This window comes from Myotis davidii, unplaced genomic scaffold, assembly GCF_000327345.1.
Source record: "Myotis davidii unplaced genomic scaffold, ASM32734v1 scaffold339, whole genome shotgun sequence".
In the NCBI taxonomy this organism is placed as follows: Eukaryota; Metazoa; Chordata; class Mammalia; order Chiroptera; family Vespertilionidae; genus Myotis; species Myotis davidii.
This window is the reverse complement of record NW_006290778.1, coordinates 457920-474985: the sequence shown is the minus strand read 5'-3', so window position 1 is coordinate 474985 and position 17066 is coordinate 457920. Positions and strand designations below refer to the sequence as shown.

Genomic DNA, 17066 nt, shown 5'->3' with positions numbered 1-17066 from the left:
GGCACTGAAGCAAGCAAGCCTCGTGTTCGCTTCAAGCTGCCTGGCTGCCGGCCGCCATCTTGGCTGGAAGTTAATTTGCATATCGCCCTGATTAGCCAATGGGAAGGGTAGCGGTCGTATGCTAATTTCCATGTTTCTCCTTTATTAGATAGGATTTTAGTTGTTAATCCTCATCCGAGGGTATTTTTTTCATTGATTTTTATTTTAGAGTGAATGAGAGGGCGGGAGGGGAAAGAGAGAAACATCAACATGAGAGAGACACATAAGTTGGTTGCCTCTCCACGGCAGGGCGGGGGGAGGGGAGGGCAGGTCGGTGGTGGGATGGAACAGCAACCCAGGTATGTGCCCATGACTGGGAATCAAACCTGTGACCCTTGGGTATGCAAACCACTGCTCTAACCACTGAGAACACTGGTCAGGGCTAAAGTGATTTTAAGAGAATGAAAAACCTAGTCATATCCTGGTGCATCCCATCTGCTGGGACTTCTGGCTGAGGCCTGAGTGTTACCAGAAGCCTACCAGGATCTCTGGGATCTCTGTTGTTTTCATTGGTGTTGCTTGTGGGTATGGAAAGACCCATTTAGAAACTGTTCCTCTTTCTTGCACCCTTGCTCTGCTTAGGAGCTAAAGCAAACTGGGGGTGAATAGCTGCCTGTTCTTCTATCAGACAGATGTCTGGGTCCTCTGAAGCTCGCCTTGCTTTTTTCCCCCTTGGCTCTTCTTTGAACTGAGAATCACTGATAGGATCAACTATTTCCTCAATAGAGAGCTAGATTTAGATGCTCAACTTGCTTACTTCTAGATATTTCCTCTGTTAAGCCAGGACAGAACAGATAAGATAACCTTTGGGCTCTTTGCCCATGGTTTGTGAAAACCTGGTCCAATTCAAAGGATGATTCCATTTCAATACCTAAGTAATTAAAATGCTTGAACTACTGCTCTCTTTATTTTATTTCCTTTCTTTATCTTCCCTTTCACTATAACTGAATAATAATATTTAAGGAATCGAAGCCTGACAACATCCATTTCGTGGTTCACAGTGAGCTCTAGGTCTGCTTTACAGGTAAGGTAGGGTTAGATCACTTCTAGGGTAATTATTAAAGATGCTTATTTACTTAAAGTTTCTTTGGTTTGAGATCTTTCAATTTCCTCTCAAGACTGCTACTCTCTCCCACCCATCTCTAGACTGATTCCCTAAGAGGAGTTTTTGGGGGGGTTTAGTTTTCATTTATTTGTTAGATAATAAAAAAATTTATTTGCCTAAGAATCTACCTCCCTTTTCTCAGCTACCTTGGGCCCTGAGGAAAGGTCTTTTCTATTGGTTTTAAATGGTTAGCTTTTGCAGAGAACACACCTTAAACCAGTCTTTTTTGGGGTGTGTAAAATGACTTTTATACAGTGTTGTGTTTGTTGAGGTGCATTGCTAATACTGCAGTGAGTTTGAATTAAGTATCTGATTTGGAAAAATCTTCCTGAAATATTTCTCTTACTTAGGATGGTGAATAAAAGTATACACTGCTTGGAACTGTGAGTCTGGTTGTTAAATTTGGGGTTTTAGTTGGCCAAATTGGTTCGCCAGATGAGTATTATAAAGAGGGCAAAACTTTTCTAATTGTCCTCATAGTTGTCTTCTGTTAAGCTATTTTTAGAAATGACAATTGAACCAGTTATTGAGGAGTTTTTCCTTTGGGAAAACTGGCCCTTTGAATAGAAATCAGTAGCATATTGACGTGATTTTTTAAAAATTTGAGGTCCCGTTTTCTTAATCTTTTGTTTTGCTAGCGCCATCCAGGAAGTCCGTTTTGACAGACCCAGCTAAAGTCAAGAAGCTGCAGCAGAGTGGTGAGGCCTTCGTACAGGATGACTCCTGCATGAACATTGTCGCACAGCTGCCCAAGTGCCGGGAGTGTCGCTTGGACAGTCTCCGCAAGGATAAGGAACAACAGAAAGATTCACCTGTGTTTTGTCGCTTCTTTCACTTTAGAAGGTGAGGCATCTGGAGCGAAGCTCAGCTAATCTGTGCCCAATACCATATCCCCACACCCTCCTCGTCTAGAACTATAAAGAGTAGAGATACTATTTTTAATCTCTGGTTTGGAAATCTAGACCTTACTGAAGATTATTTCCTTCATATTCTCCCTTTTAAATTTTTTTAAAGCAAAGAAGCCTAAAAATACAAGCTTCTATTTCTAAAAGTAACAAACAGAAAAATGCTGAAGGTTCTGGAAAACCACTACAAATAACTACTGTTAACTTTTCAATGCATTTTAATGTTTATATTGTCACAAATACACTTAACATACTTATGTAGTGTATTGTACAGGCTACCTCATTTTATTGCACTCCACAGGTTTGCCTTTGTTTTCTTTTCCCTCCCTTCCTTCCTTCCTTCCTTCCTCCCTTCCTTCCTTCCTTCCTTCCTTCCTTCCTTCCTTCTTTATTTCCTTCTTTCCTTCCTCCCTTCCCTTCCCTTCCCTTCCTTTCCCTTCCTTCTTTTCTTTCCTTCCCTTCCTCCTCCCTTTCCTTTCCTTTCCTTTCCCTTCGCTTCCTTCCTTCCTTCCTTCCCTTCCTCCCTCCCCCCTCCCTCCCTTCTTCTTTCTCTTCTCTTCTCTTCTCTTCTCTCTTTTCTTTTCTTTCTTCTTTTCTACAAATTGAAGGTTTGTGGCAACCCTAAGTCGAGCAAGTATATTGGCACCATTTTTCCAACAGGCTCAGATGATGGTTAGCATTTTTAGAAATAAAGTATTTTTTTAAATTGTTGACAGTATTACATAAGTCCCCCATTTCCCCCGCTTTGTCCCCCTCCACCCAGCCCCTGCCCCACTCCAGGCCTTCTCCACACTATTGTCTGTGTCCATGGGCAATGCATATATGCAGTAAGTTCTTTGGTTAATCTCTTCCCATCCCCTCTCACCCCTCTCCCCTCTGAGATCTGTCAGTCTGTTCCATGTATCCAGGCCTCTAGACCTATTTTATTCATTAGATTCCACATATAAGTGAGCTCATGTGGTATTTGTCTTTCCCTGACTGGCTTATTTTGCTTAACATAATAACTCCAGGTCCATCCATGCTGTCTCAAAGGAGATCCTTCTTTTTTACAGTTGCGTAGTATTCCATTGTGTAAGTGTACCGCACCTTTTTTATCCACTCATCTAATGATGGACACTTGGGCTGTTCCCAGATCTTAGCTATTGTAACTAATACTGCTATGAACATAGTGGTACATATATCTTAGACAAAATGTTATTGCACACTTAGTAGACGTCAGTATAATGTAAACATACCTTTTATGTGCACTGGAAAAAAAATTGTGTGACTTGCTTTACTGCAAGATTTGCTTTATCATGGTGGTCCAGGCGCCCTCTTAGTGCAGCAGGCAGCGCGTCAGTCTCATATCATGGTGGCCTGGAATAGAACTCACAGTATCTCTAAGCTGTGCTTCTATATACTATGTTGAATCTTACTTTCCCAATACTTCCCATAGTAGGAACCACTTGATCATGTTAACATTTTTCTGCAAGTATTTTTGAATAACTATGTAAGAACCCATAATAACATTGTTTGGTAATTCTAGACAAAAACTTCCATTTTTACATATTTATTTTCTTTAAATTTTTGATCCTGAGTGAAGATAGGCAGCCATGTCTTATTTTTGGTTTAGTTTTTGCTTTTTTTATATATATAAATGAGCAGTTTGTTCTGGCTATAGATGATCTTTAATATATTTTTACTGATTTCAGAGAAAGAAAAGGAGAGGGAGAAAGAGAAACAATGATGAGAGAGAATAATTGATTGGCTACTTCCTGCACCACCACAACCCTCCACCCCCACCCCCTACACAGGAGATCAAGCCCGAAACCTGGGCATGTGCTCTGACAGGGAATCGAACCTTGACCTCCTTGTTACGATAGGTCAGTGCTCATCCACTGAGCCACACTGACCGGTTATTTTCCCATTTTTGACCTCTTTGAAGGGGAAAGTGCTTTTACTTAATGTTACATAGTAGAAGCCAATCTAGTATAGAACAAACTCATTTCTTTGGTTAAAAAGAACATAATAATTAAAAAAACATTCTCCCCACCCCCCAATGTTTATAGTGAAGATTGAGGCTATCACAAGATTTCTCGTCAAGGTTGTTTCTCATTAACTTCTTCTGCAGACAAAATAGGAGGGGGTAGGGTAGGGTAGGGTCTCAGTGATAAAGCCCAGTTTGCTATCTCCTTCCCTTTTGAAATGGCTTTTAAATTCATTTTTTAGTATAATGACTATCTCTAATTTAAGCTATCAGTTAAAAACTTGCATATCTCCTTTGGACTGCGTAAAAATAAGCTTGCATCTCTTATGCAACTTCCAGTGTATTTTTATTTCATTCTATGCTCTTCTAGGCAAATGGTTTTTTTGTTGTTGTTTTGTTTTTTAAATATATTTCTTTGTTGATTTCAGAGAGGAAGGGGGAAGGAGAGAGATAGAAACACGAGTGATAAAAGAGAATCATTGATAGGCTGCCTCCTGCACGTCCTCTCCTGGGGATTGAGCCCACAACCCAGCCACGTGCCCTTGGCCGGAATCGAACCTGGGACCCTTCAGTCCGCAGGCTGACCCTTTATCCACTGAGCCAAGCCGGCCAGGGCAGCAAATGGTTTTTCTAAAATACAACTTCATGTGTCTCACAGACTTGAGTTTTCATAACTGTTGGTGACTAGTGAAATCAAGGTCCCTGTTTCCTTGCCATGCCTTCCTTACCTAATGTCTGCCTTTTTATTGCAAGGTCAAGTTTAGTTACTATTTTTTTTATCTTTACATTAGCCACACAAACCTCTGGTTCCTATAAAATTTAATGATTGTTTTACCTATTATACTCTATTTCACTATGATTATCTATCTACTTCTATGTGTCTCCAAATAGATTGACATTTAATGTTGTATTTAAAATAAATTAACAACCAACACATAGCTTAGAAAAAACATTCAGGTGTCAAAAATATTGAACGAGAATACTGAGAAAGTATCCTGCCTTTTACTACTCCTCTCTCTTAGGTACTGAGGCCCACCGTAACACTGCCGCTCATTCTAGGAGCTTGCACCCTAATTAGCAGCTAGGATTCATATGAGTGCTAAATACCTATGTGGTCATGGCTTCAGTGACTGTCCAGGATTAGCCTTCCCTTGCTGAGCATTTTTCTTGAAGCAATATTTGTATTCAGACCTGATCAGATAATTTACCACCTTCTGTTGGTCATTTTACTTCTCTGGTGACTTGTGATTACTCTTGCCCCCAAGTCTGGCAGGTGTTCCCTACCATGTCTTTTGGGAATATTTTTCTTATCTTTCTACTGACATTGCCAAATAACAATTGGCTGTAATTAGCCATGCAGATTATAGAAAACTGGGAAGGAATTTGATTGAATTATTAACTATAAACTGTAAATTAATTTTGTGTGTATGTGAAATGCACCTGTTTTTTCTCTACTTCTTCTAGGTTAAAATTCAACAAACATGGTGTGTTGCGGGTAGAAGGTTTCTTAACTCCAAACAAGTATGACAGTGAAGCAATTGGCTTGTGGTTGCCTATAAACAAAAACGTGGTGGGGATCGATTTGGACACAGCAAAATATATCCTGGCCAACATTGGAGACCACTTCTGTCAAATGGTGATTTCTGAAAAGGAAGCTATGTCAACTATTGAGCCACACAGTAAGAGCATCTCTTAGTGGGTAGGATTTTTGAGTCCAGCTTGATTTTTGTTCCTGAATGGCACCTAAGTCCTAATTGCTTAGGTTTCATTTTCTAAACCCCAAAGTTTAGATGACTTTGGCATAGTGAGGTGGTATTTTTCCTTTTGTAACAGATTTTACCTGTTAATTTCATCAAAGCCAGTTACCTATGGGGTGGGGGTGGTTTACTTGGGGGTGATTACCAAAGGAGTAGAGCTCCTTTTTAGTTAGGAAAGGTAAAGATGAGGTGGTTTTGGAATTTGCACAATGATCAGCAGTGTGGGCTTACCAAAAGGGGTTGAGGCCTCAGGATGGTTTACTTTAAGACAAAGGTTCTTAATTATGAATACATTTCAAAGAAAATTACAATAGACAGGTTCTACCCAAGACCTGCTGAATCAGTCTGGGGTGCTGGGTCCCAGTAATGAGAATGGGAACAAACTCGGATGAAAATGATTCGGTTAGAGGCAAGGTTTTAAGGAAATAGGTGGAGGTTCCATATGGGTGTGTGCAGGTGGCCTCCACTCTCACATTCATCAGGCAACCCAGTGAACCTTAAGAATCAATCAGTGTGGGGGACACATTAGAGCCAGAGCGCCTTCATAACATGTCAGGGTATGACATCTGGGAGGACACCACACCTCTGTCTGTCCATGTCCCTCTGTAAAACAGAGGTATCCAGCCAGAAGCACCAAGGGGCATCTGTCTGTCAAGTCTCAATTTTCTTCCATCATTTTTCTTTCACAAGTGGTTGAAAGTTTCAAGTGAAACCTTTCCATTCCACTGGTGGGTAGCTTTTCAGGCTTTGCATAGGCCAACAGTTCTCAACCTGTGGGTTGCGACCTCTTTGAGGGGTCGAATAACCCTTTCACAGGGGTTGCCTAAGACCATTGGAAAACACATATATAATTGCATACTGTTTTTGTGATTAATCACTATGCTTTAATTATGTTCAATTTGTAACAATGAAACTGGGGATCACCACAACATAGGGAACTGTATTAAAGGGAGTCATGCTGAAGAGAAGAGCAGCTTTAGAATCACTCTATTCTGTTTGGGTAGCAGAGACTCTAATAAAGAATCTTATTGTTGTTTTCTCGTAATCTTCTATTTAAGGCATGTGATTATGGTTTTCTCTTTTCGGTAGAGATACAAAGTGCCTTTATGTACATTTAAGTAAAAGTAGTAGATTTAAAGAAAAAAATTTTAAGTGATCTAGAACAGTGGTCACCAACTAGTGGTCTGCGGACCACTGGTGGTCCGTGCGGTCCGAAAGATTGGCGACTGCTGATCTAGAGGGTGGCATATAATGATCGAAATACAGAAACACTTCTTTGGAACATATTAGTACTTCATTCCCAAATCATCAGGGCTGTTTAAAGCAACTGATGTTTTTTCTTTCCTGTAGGTGAGTCATCTGGAAAATGCATTTTTTTTTTTCGTACAGAAATAGGCATAATTAAGAAACTCTGTCCTTGAAGATTTAAATGTGATTAACCTTTCCTCTTTGTTTGTTTGAGTCTTCTGTTCCTTTTTACTTCCTCTAACCAGCTGGTCAGTTGAAGAGAGGAACTCGCTTGGAGTGATACTGAAAGATGCCGCACGATGTTCCCAGAGGGATTACTGTTATCCTGAGATTAGGAGGCTGAGCTCAACATTTATACTTTTACTTTGTCTTTTCAGTGACAAAAAATCATTAAATGGTGGCTCAGAGATCCAAGAATGTTCTCTAATAAAACAGTCTAATGCAAGTGACCAAGGTGAAGTTCATAAAATCTCATTTGCAAAATGCTTAAAGCTCTGTGTATTATACAGTGAGCTATTGCATTATAATGAAATGGCAGAAGTTCACTCAGCAATTGGATTAATTCAGTGCAAAATGAAGTTGGTCATTTGCATTGTGGTCAGTCTGAAGAATGAATAAATTAACCACAAACTGGACTTGGGGGGCGGGAAATGCTCTCCATAGAACAAGCGTATGGCAGTATTGATCCAGTCTTGTTCAGGAGAGGGAGACATACAGAAAAGAGTGCTCTGATCAGCAGACATTGGGCTTTTGTCTGACCCAGAAAATGTCCTTTCTCTGCTTATACTCCTTGAAACTTTCTAATACTTGATTTGATTATCTGATCTGGTATTTCTGCATAGGTGGGGAGTGGGTTATATGTCCTGCCCATTTCTGGAAGGCCCTTCCCCTATTATCAGGGCTTGGCCACTGGAATGGGAAATGGTACTTTGTAGAATTCTGGATTATGCCTTAACTAGAGGCCTGGTGCACGAAATCCTGCATAGATGGGGTCCGGCTGGCCCATCCTGATGAGGACCCATTGGGCTGGGCCTGCGTTGGGGAGGGGCTGTGGGCGGTTGGCCAGCTGCCTTGCCCCCAGTCGGGGTGTTGGGGGCCGATCAAGGGCCGGGCCAGACAGGGGCATTGGCCAGGGGTGGGGGGTGGGGCACAATCAGGGCCCAGATCAGGCTGGTTGGCTGCCGCAGTGTGCATCATAGCTATCAGTCATTCTGGTTGTTCTGCCATTCCAGTCACTGGGCTTTTATATATATAGATCTGTTGGATATTTTGGTTAGTATGAGTCAGACTATTGTGCCCCCACTAAATTAATGTGCATCTCCCTCCCGTTTCCCTAAGCAGCCTGGGGTTTTAATGGGCAGTCTGTGAATTCAGGACATCTGTGACTAACCTGAGATTATGTCAAATGTTGCGTTTGTGTGTCTTTGAGTCAATTTGTTTTTCCTTTGGAGAAAGCATGGTCCATGCTGTCTTCAGATTCTCAAAGGGCCTCATGACCCTAAATATGAAGAACCACTGTGGTGTGATAACTGTGTCTGAACTCCAGTGTATCTGCTACTATTTTCTTTTTTTATTGATTTATTCAGTGGCACTTAACCCACATCAGTGGTATGCAGAGCTCATTGAAGGGTGGGAAGGCAGGGGTGTAGAGCCTGAGTATCTCTAGGGGGTAAAACTGCACCCCCCAACTGCTTATGGTGTAAAGAGGCCTGTTGGTGGGGTGGAGTTAAGATGGGGTCTGGGTGTTGAACAGAACTAATGGGAACTCCAGTCAGAGGGAGGAGTAACATAAGCTCCCTTCCCCTTCAAGTTATATTTCATAAGCCCTCTTCTCCCAGGACTAAGTGATTTATTGATTTTTGTAGGACAGGTTGCTTGGAAGCGAGCTGTCAGAGGTGTTCGAGAAATGTGCGATGTGTGTGACACCACCATCTTCAACCTGCACTGGGTGTGTCCTCGGTGTGGGTTTGGAGTGTGTGTGGATTGCTACCGGATGAAGAGGAAAAATTTCCCGCAGGGTGAGGATTCACTTGATTCTCCTCCAGACCCCTTAACACCCTTAGATTAATCCTTTTATTGGTTAGTGGTGATGGATTCCTAAGGTATTTGGGGCCAGAGTCCATGAGATCATTTACTACAAATCAGTTATTTACAGGTTCTGCCTACAAGACTTTCTCTTGGATAAGGTGTGTGAAGAGTCAAATCCATGAACCAGAGAACCTGATGCCTACACAGATCATCCCTGGAAAAGGTATTTTACATGGTGTAATGATTTTTTTTCCACCTTATTTTGGTTAGCTCAAAGGTGATTTCATTTTACTTTGTATAGTATATTATATGCTAACTTTATTTTAGAGTGTACCATAATTGTCCAGAAATTTGTAAAATAATGTCCCCAAAACTTTGTGATTAAGGTCTTGTAAATAGTTTTGTGGAAGGAAAGGAAATGGTACATTTGGGGGAAGGCATACTTAGCAGGATGAAAAGGAGGACTTGTAAGCACCATGTTAAAAAAATAGCCATCCTGCCAGAAACGTCAGCTTCTGCTTTGTGATGTTGAGATTGAAAATACGTGACATCCATGTTCAGATGTTTGCCTGTGCCCTTTTTTTTAGCCCTCTATGAAGTTGGAGACATTGTTCATTCTGTAAGAGCAAAATGGGGAATAAAGGCAAATTGTCCCTGTTCAAACAGGCAATTCAAACTCTTTTCCAAGCCAGCCTCAAAGGAAGACATAAAACAGGTATTACTGTTTATGCTAGATTCACCATCCGTGTTGTTGTCTGTCTGCTTTCAAATAACCCAAGGATTTCTGTATATTTGAAAGGAATATGGGGACACTGTCTGTGGAAAGAGAATTCATGTTTCATGTGCCACTTTATAGACCCATTCTCACTTTTCACATTACTATCATGGAACTTTTAGTAGATTTTTAATTTTTGTTTCTTGGAAAAGCAAAAAACTCTTCTATTATAGTCTACCTAATAAGTTACTATCGAATTTATATGGGTTTTTAAAAACTTCTCATACTTTGCAGAGTTAAAGAGATTCAGATAAGCTCTAAAATGTTTTAAATTACTAAATATATTTTACCTGTAATGTATGTGAAGAGTTGAAGGAAATATTGAAATTAATCTTTATGTACCCATACTCAACATAAAAAATGTACATTTCCTTGGTGCTGATGCTCTTCCTAGAGGCATACCCTTCATCTCCACCATCACATCCTCTCTCCCCCATCTTCCTTCCTCTCCCTCAGCCCATTATTCCATATTGTGTTTAAATACTCAGTTTTTTTTACATTTACATAAAAGGCAGCATGGGTAGAAGAGTTGTGATTCTGGAGTCAGAACTAAATTTGAATTTTTTTCCCCTGCCACTTTCTAGTTGCATAACTTCGGCTCAAATTAACTGGTTTATATGGGCTTCAGCTCCCTCATCAGTAATCCTATATAATAAAAGCATAGTATGCAAATCAACCAAACAGTGGAACTGCCGGTTGGCAGGGGGCTGGGCCGGCAAGCAGGCGGCGCGTGCCAGCAGGCAGAGGGAGGAGACGGAGATGGGGGCTGGGGGGCTGTCCCCTGATCAGCCTTCCAGGTTGCCTCCCACAGAGGGAGGCCAGACTGCGGCTTATGCACGTTCCAGGAGGGGGCCTAAGCAGTCAGTCAGACATCCCCTGAGGACTCCCGGACTGCAAGAGTGCACAGGCCAGGCTGAGGAAACCCCCACCCCCATCCTCAGTGCACAAATTTTTGTGCACTGGGCCTCTAGTTGAGAAATAATGAACAATACCAATAATTGGACATCACAGAATCATATTGCATGTAAAGGGAGGGCCAAGATCAAACAGGAATTTAACTATCCTTTTCCTCCTCCGTGTATGTATGTATGTATAACTTCACCAGTTGAGCTGTCAAGGCAGATTTTTAAGTAACAGAAAGATAAGTGGTGTGGTCTTTCCAGGTTTTTTTCTTCTCAGTTTGTTCGACTTCTTTTAAGAGATGATCACTACATTTAAAAGCCCATTCCACTATGCTAAATAAAGGGCGTTTTCTCTACTTCCTGTTTCCTTCTGAAATCACAGCTGTACCTTTCCTACCCTGCCTCCTGTACTCATTCATTCAGCAACCCTGTTTTGAGTGTCTATTCCAGATACTAGGGTGAGTTCACTGGGGAGATTGGCACAAACTGGTCATTTGAAAGCAACACGGTAGCCCTAACTGGTTTGGCTCAGCGGATAGAGTGTCAACCTGCGGGCTGAAGGGTCCCAGGTTCGATTCCAGTCAAGGGCACATGCCTGGGTTGCAGGCTTGATCCCCAGTAGGGGGACATGTAGGAGGCAGCCAATCAGTGATTCTCTCGCATGATTGATGTTTCTATCTCTCTGTCACTCTCCCTTTCTCTCTGAAATCAATAAAGATGTATTTTTTTAAAGAAATTAAAGCAACATGGTAGATGGAGCGCTAAGGATATGTATAAGTGTGAGGTGGGACATAAAGGGCTGTGGGTGGAATATTTTGCTGTATTTACATTCTTAGCATATCTTTTTTTTTAATATATTTTATTGATTTTTTACAGAGAGGAAGGGAGAGGGGTAGAGAGTTAGAAACATCGATGAGAGAGAACATCGATCAGCTGCCTCCTGCATACCCCCTACGGGGTATGTGCCTGCAACCAAGGTGCTTGCCCTTGACCGGAATCGAACCTGGGACTCTTCAGTCCTAAGGCCGACACTCTATCCAGTGAACCAAACCGGCTAGGGCTTCTTAGCATATCTTAATGTTTCACTAGTGATACATAAAAGCTAAAAAATTAAAGTCTCCCCTCCCTTATAGTTCTGTTCTGTTATTGCAAGATTACTGCAGCCATGGTGATGTCTAGGGCTGTTACTGGGCTTTGTTTTGGGTATTTGTCTCTCTTACTGGTGAGCTGTTAGGGAGAAGATAAGAAAAGGAAAACTTAATTTTTCAGCTTATGTAAAATTCTCCTTTTATACTCAGATTTCCTTAGCTGGAGAAAAACCGACTCTTGGAACCATGCTCCAACAGAACCCCTCGGTGGTGGAGCCAGTGGCCATGGGTGGGGGAGCTGCCTCCAAGCCGGCCAGCAGCATCAAGCCAGTCTGTCCAGGCAGCACTTCTCCTTTAAACTGGCTGGCAGACCTGACAGGTGGAAATGTCAACAAGGAAAATAAGGGTGAGCGTTCCCTCCTTTCCTGTGGGTTCCTGGGAACTGTAGTCCATTTGGGGAGGGACTGGGCAGCCTTAGCTGCTGTGAGAACAGCGTAGTTAGAGGTCTTGTAGAAGGGAAAGTGGTTCCCTACAGTCACTGTGAGACTTGACACACATGCAAATGTTTCCAAAATGCAGCACCAGCAAGGACAGCTACTGCTGATGATAGACGGCAAGTTAGGTGGAGATTGAGACTTTTTTGCCTTCCTGTTCTTATCCTATACAGATCTTGTTTTGTCTAATGTTCAGTGTTCTGGCTTCAGTTTTATTTTTCTTTATCTGTGCTTTTTCATCTATGCTTGATGATAGTGTAAAGAATATGGCCTTTGGAATCAGGTAGTTAGATTAGAAATTTACATGATTCTGCTTTCTGTTTATGGTAAAAGAAAGAAAAATTGCAGGTCAGTTTCTTTCATGTAAAGATCCTAAACAAAATTTAAGTGGATAGAATTCAGTACTATCAATAAAGGACTTATACAGCATGAACAAGGGCATCAGAAATGCAGGTGTAGTTTAACATTCAAAAAGTACAAGAGAATCCCAACAACAACACATGCAGCGGGAAGGCCGGGGAGGGTTGGGGGGCAGGAGGGAGGGACGGGTAAGAGATCAACCAAAGGACTTGTATGCATGCATATAAGCATAACCAATGGACGTAAGACACTGGGGGATAGGGGAGGCCAGGGGATTGTCAAGGGCGGGGGAAAAAAGGGACACATATGTAATACCCTTTGTAATACTGTAAGCAATAAAAAAATAATAATAAAAAAATAATCACTTAAAAAAAGTACAAGAAAAATTATGAGACAAAAGTAGGAAAATTCAATACTTGTTCATGATTTTTTTTTTAAAATATATTTTATTGAGTTTTTACAGAGAGGAAAGGAGAGAGATAGAGAGTTAGACACATCGATGAGAGAGAAACATCGACCAGCTGCCTCCTGCACACTCCCCACTGGAGATGTGCCCGCAACCAAGGTACATGCCCCTGACCGGAATCGAACCTGGGACCTTTCAGTCTGCAGGCCGACGCTCTATCCACTGAGCCAAACCGGTTTCGGCTGTTCATGATTTTTTTTAAATCTTAGGAACAGAAGGGAATATCTATAATAATAAAAGTGTAATATACTAATTAGACCGGTTGTCCTTCTGAATGAAGTGGGGGCTGCGAGGGAAGCCGGGTTCCTGGGTGCCAGAGGGAAGCTGGTACTGGCAGCCAGGGGAAGGAAGGCCTCCTCTTGCACAAATTTCATGCATCGGGCGTCTAGTACTTACTATAATGAGCTTCTACAATAAAACTGACATCAGTCATCATAAATAGTGATTGAATTTTTTTAATTGGTTGAATAGGTTTTTTTTACAGTGTTCCTCTGTGTTTGGGAAAGAGACAAGCATACCTGATATCACTATTATATTAAACATTGTGCTGGAAATCCTGGCTATTGCATTAAGGCAAACAAGAAGATATTAGAATTGGAAAGAAAGAGATAAAGCTTTTGATATCTGCAGACAATCTAATCATACATGTGAAAAATCAAAAAGCATATATTTAATAAACATTCCTATCATGGTTGCTAGTTACATTGTTAATTTATAAAAGTCAATTGTATTTTGTATACCAGGAACAAACAAATAGAAAACAGAAGTTTAAAAAATACCATTTAGCCTACCCTCCTCCTCCCTCCTTCTCAGGAGCGCCCTCTTGTCTTCTTCTTTCCCCACAGGCGTGCATCTCCTAAACTACAAGGCTTGCAACAGGGCAGCAATGGGCAGTGGCAGTTTATCCCGGACAAACCCCCTGAGCCTGTTCCCAAGGCCCCTTTTCTCTGACTTATTAGTGAGCCAAAGCAGACCAGCCTAGGCTCATTTCCCCAGCTCTTCCTAGTTTTATTGTCTCCAGCTTTAATAAATGTCCTCTAAAACTCAAAATATATATATATATATATACATCATTTACCATGTATCCCCTGGAATTGGATCTTTGTTATTTAATACCAGTTGGGAATCCTGTCTAAATAATGTCATTAGTATTTATCCTGTTAAGTTTTTTTTGTTCTAATAAATGAAAACAGGTTCCAAAGTAATTTTTATAGAGGACTACTAAGAGATTTTATTTCAGAATGCTTTTCCATTTGGATGTTTTTTATTTTTAGAAAAACAACCAATGATGCCAACTTTAAAGAATGAAATCAAATGCCTTCCACCCCTGCCTCCTTTGAGCAAGTCCAGCACAGTCCTCCATACCTTTAACAGCACGATTTTGACACCTGTAAGCAACAACAGTTCTGGTTTCCTCCGAAATCTCTTGAATTCCTCTACGGGAAAGGTATGCATTTGTTTTGCTGTTGGTACTCCGCCTAGTAAAGGTAAATAGATGAGACTAGAAAAATTGAAACAGAAAGTAGAACTGAACCCTAGGCTTTTCTTCATGGGTACAGAAGGCTGTGTGATTGGCAGGTGGGCTTCACAGGGTTATAGTACTGGGCTGGGCAATTTTCTCCTGTTATTCTTTCTCCTATACCCACTTCTGTGAGTTGTGATGTCAAGTGTGGGAAGGAGACTTACTTTTTTGTCTTGGGGTCCTGGCTTGGACTGTTTTCTGGATATGTGATGTATACTTGTCCTACCACTATAGGAATGAGTTTTTGATGGTAGGGAATGACATTTAAGACTTGTATTCTTTCTCAAATTCAGACAGAAAATGGACTCAAGAATACACCAAAAATCCTTGATGACATCTTTGCCTCTTTAGTGCAAAATAGGAATTCCTCTGATTTATCTAAGAGGCCTCAAGGACTGACGATCAAGCCCAGCATTCTGGGCTTTGACACTCCTCACTACTGGCTATGTGACAATCGCTTGCTGTGCTTGCAAGATCCCAATAACAAGAGCAACTGGAATGTGTTTAGGGAGTGCTGGAAACAAGGGCAGGTAAGAGGGTCCTCTGCTCCCCCAGCCCAGTTCAGATCCCCCTTCTGGGTACCTTTGGCAGACTCTGACATCCCCCCGCCCCGCCCCCTTCTACCACCCGTCTTCCCAATTAGAAGTAGTATATACTTTATCTCCTGTTTTTGTACTTTATTATTTAGGGTGAATGTTACTAAGGCAGAGTAGTATGGTTTGTGAGGTTTTGATTGCTTCTGACTAGTCATTGAATTTTTTGTTGTTAATCCTCACCTGAGGATATGTTTTCATTGATTTTGAAAAGGGGAAGGGAAGGGGAAAGACACACAGAGAAACATCAAAGTGAGAGAGAGACATCGATTGATTGCCCTCCCGCACATGCTCTGACTGGGGCCAAGGATTCAGCCTGCAATTGAAGTACATGCCCTTGACCGGAACTGAACCCAGACCCTTTAGTCCTTGGGCCAACGCTCTATCCACTGAGCCAAACTGGATTTTTGATGAGAGCGCCTGGACTCAGTTATTCTTGTGTGATAAATCTCAACAGAAGTGGAGTATGACAGGGAGGCTTATGGGATTTGGGGGATTAGACAAACTGTGACAATCACGTATCCCTCTTTCATGAATTAAAACCTTGTGCTGAAGGCAGTTTTAGGTGGACCAGAGCCAGGTGGTTCATCTTGTAATTGATGTGTAGTCTCCCAAGGGGTCTGCTTTACAGGGCAGCATTGCTCCATCGTAAGTTTATTTTTTTTTTAAGTTTTTTTAAAATTCTTGTCCAAGGATTTTTTTTCCCACTGCTTTTTTTCAGAGAGAGTGGAAAGGAGGGTAGGAGGAAGAGATAGAGAGGTAGAGAGAGAGAGAGAATGATGTGAGAGAGACACATTGACTGGTTGCCTCCCACTTGCACCCCGACCGAGGACAGAGACTGAGCCCACAACCCAGGTACATACCCTTGACTAGGAATCAAACCCAAGACCCTTCAGTGCCGGGCTGATACTCTAACCACTGAGACACACTAGCCAGTGCACTGCATCTTAAGTTTTGGTTGATAGTTTAGGAGATGAATGTATACCTGCTCCTCTGCTTTCTTTCTTTTTTTAAAAAAAATAAATTTTATTGACTTTTTACAGAGAGGAAGGGAGAGAGATAGAGAGTTAGAAACATCAATCAGCTGCCTCCTGCACATCTCCTACTGGGGATGTGCCCGCAACCCAGGTACATGCCTTGACCAGAATCGAACCTGGGACCCCTCAGTCCGCAGGCCGACGCTCTATCCACTGAGCCAAACCAGTTTCGGCATCCTCTGTTTTCTTGTTTTGGTTTTTGTTTTCTGAATCTTTGGCTTTTCTTCTGGGCTAAATTTGGAGTCCTCACGAAGGAATACTTTCCTCTTGGACAAGGCTAGGAAATTGCCATACAGAAAAAATGTACATATTTAACAAAAAAATTCTAAAAATTTTTTCTCAACCCTGTGTACTAAGATTTGCTCATGATGACACTGACTGAATTTAGACCAAGACCATGAATAACATAATTTTTTTTAATTAAACTGATTGCCGATATTTTAGTCAGATTTCACAAAGTTCAGGATTTCTGGCTTGTCTTAGATAACTAAAGGACTTGGCAACCTCAGGTCTAGATTCCTGCCTAGCAACAACAGGTTAGAGGCCAGTGGCTGTGCCCTCTGTAGACCGGACTCTCCTGCTGGCCTTTGTCTTACCACATCTGCCTGCCCTGAGCCTTGGCACTGGTAGTCTGTGAATACTGGGAGTGGAGTCCTTGCCCCTAGAACAGTGGTCAGCAAACTGCAGCTTGCGAGCCACATGCGGCTCTTTGGCTCCTTGAGTGTGGCTCTTCCACAAAATTCCGACTCTGCGCATGGGCCACGAAGTTTCAATTGCACTG

The 17066-nt window shown here is 41.7% G+C and overlaps 1 protein-coding gene across 3 annotated transcripts in view; it reads left to right on the top strand.

Annotated features, from left to right (window-relative positions):
- The window catches only part of KDM3A (lysine (K)-specific demethylase 3A), a 62536-nt gene that overhangs the window by 29592 nt on the left and 15878 nt on the right, over positions 1-17066 (top strand). For all 3 annotated transcript variants that reach the window (XM_015564077.1, XM_006763982.2, XM_015564078.1), the window contains exons 10-17: positions 1783-1987; positions 5480-5694; positions 8886-9038; positions 9176-9271; positions 9636-9763; positions 12024-12219; positions 14408-14580; positions 14949-15185. In XM_015564077.1, coding sequence (XP_015419563.1) covers positions 1783-1987; positions 5480-5694; positions 8886-9038; positions 9176-9271; positions 9636-9763; positions 12024-12219; positions 14408-14580; positions 14949-15185 — 1403 coding nt within the window. The remainder of the gene's footprint in view (positions 1-1782; positions 1988-5479; positions 5695-8885; positions 9039-9175; positions 9272-9635; positions 9764-12023; positions 12220-14407; positions 14581-14948; positions 15186-17066) is intronic.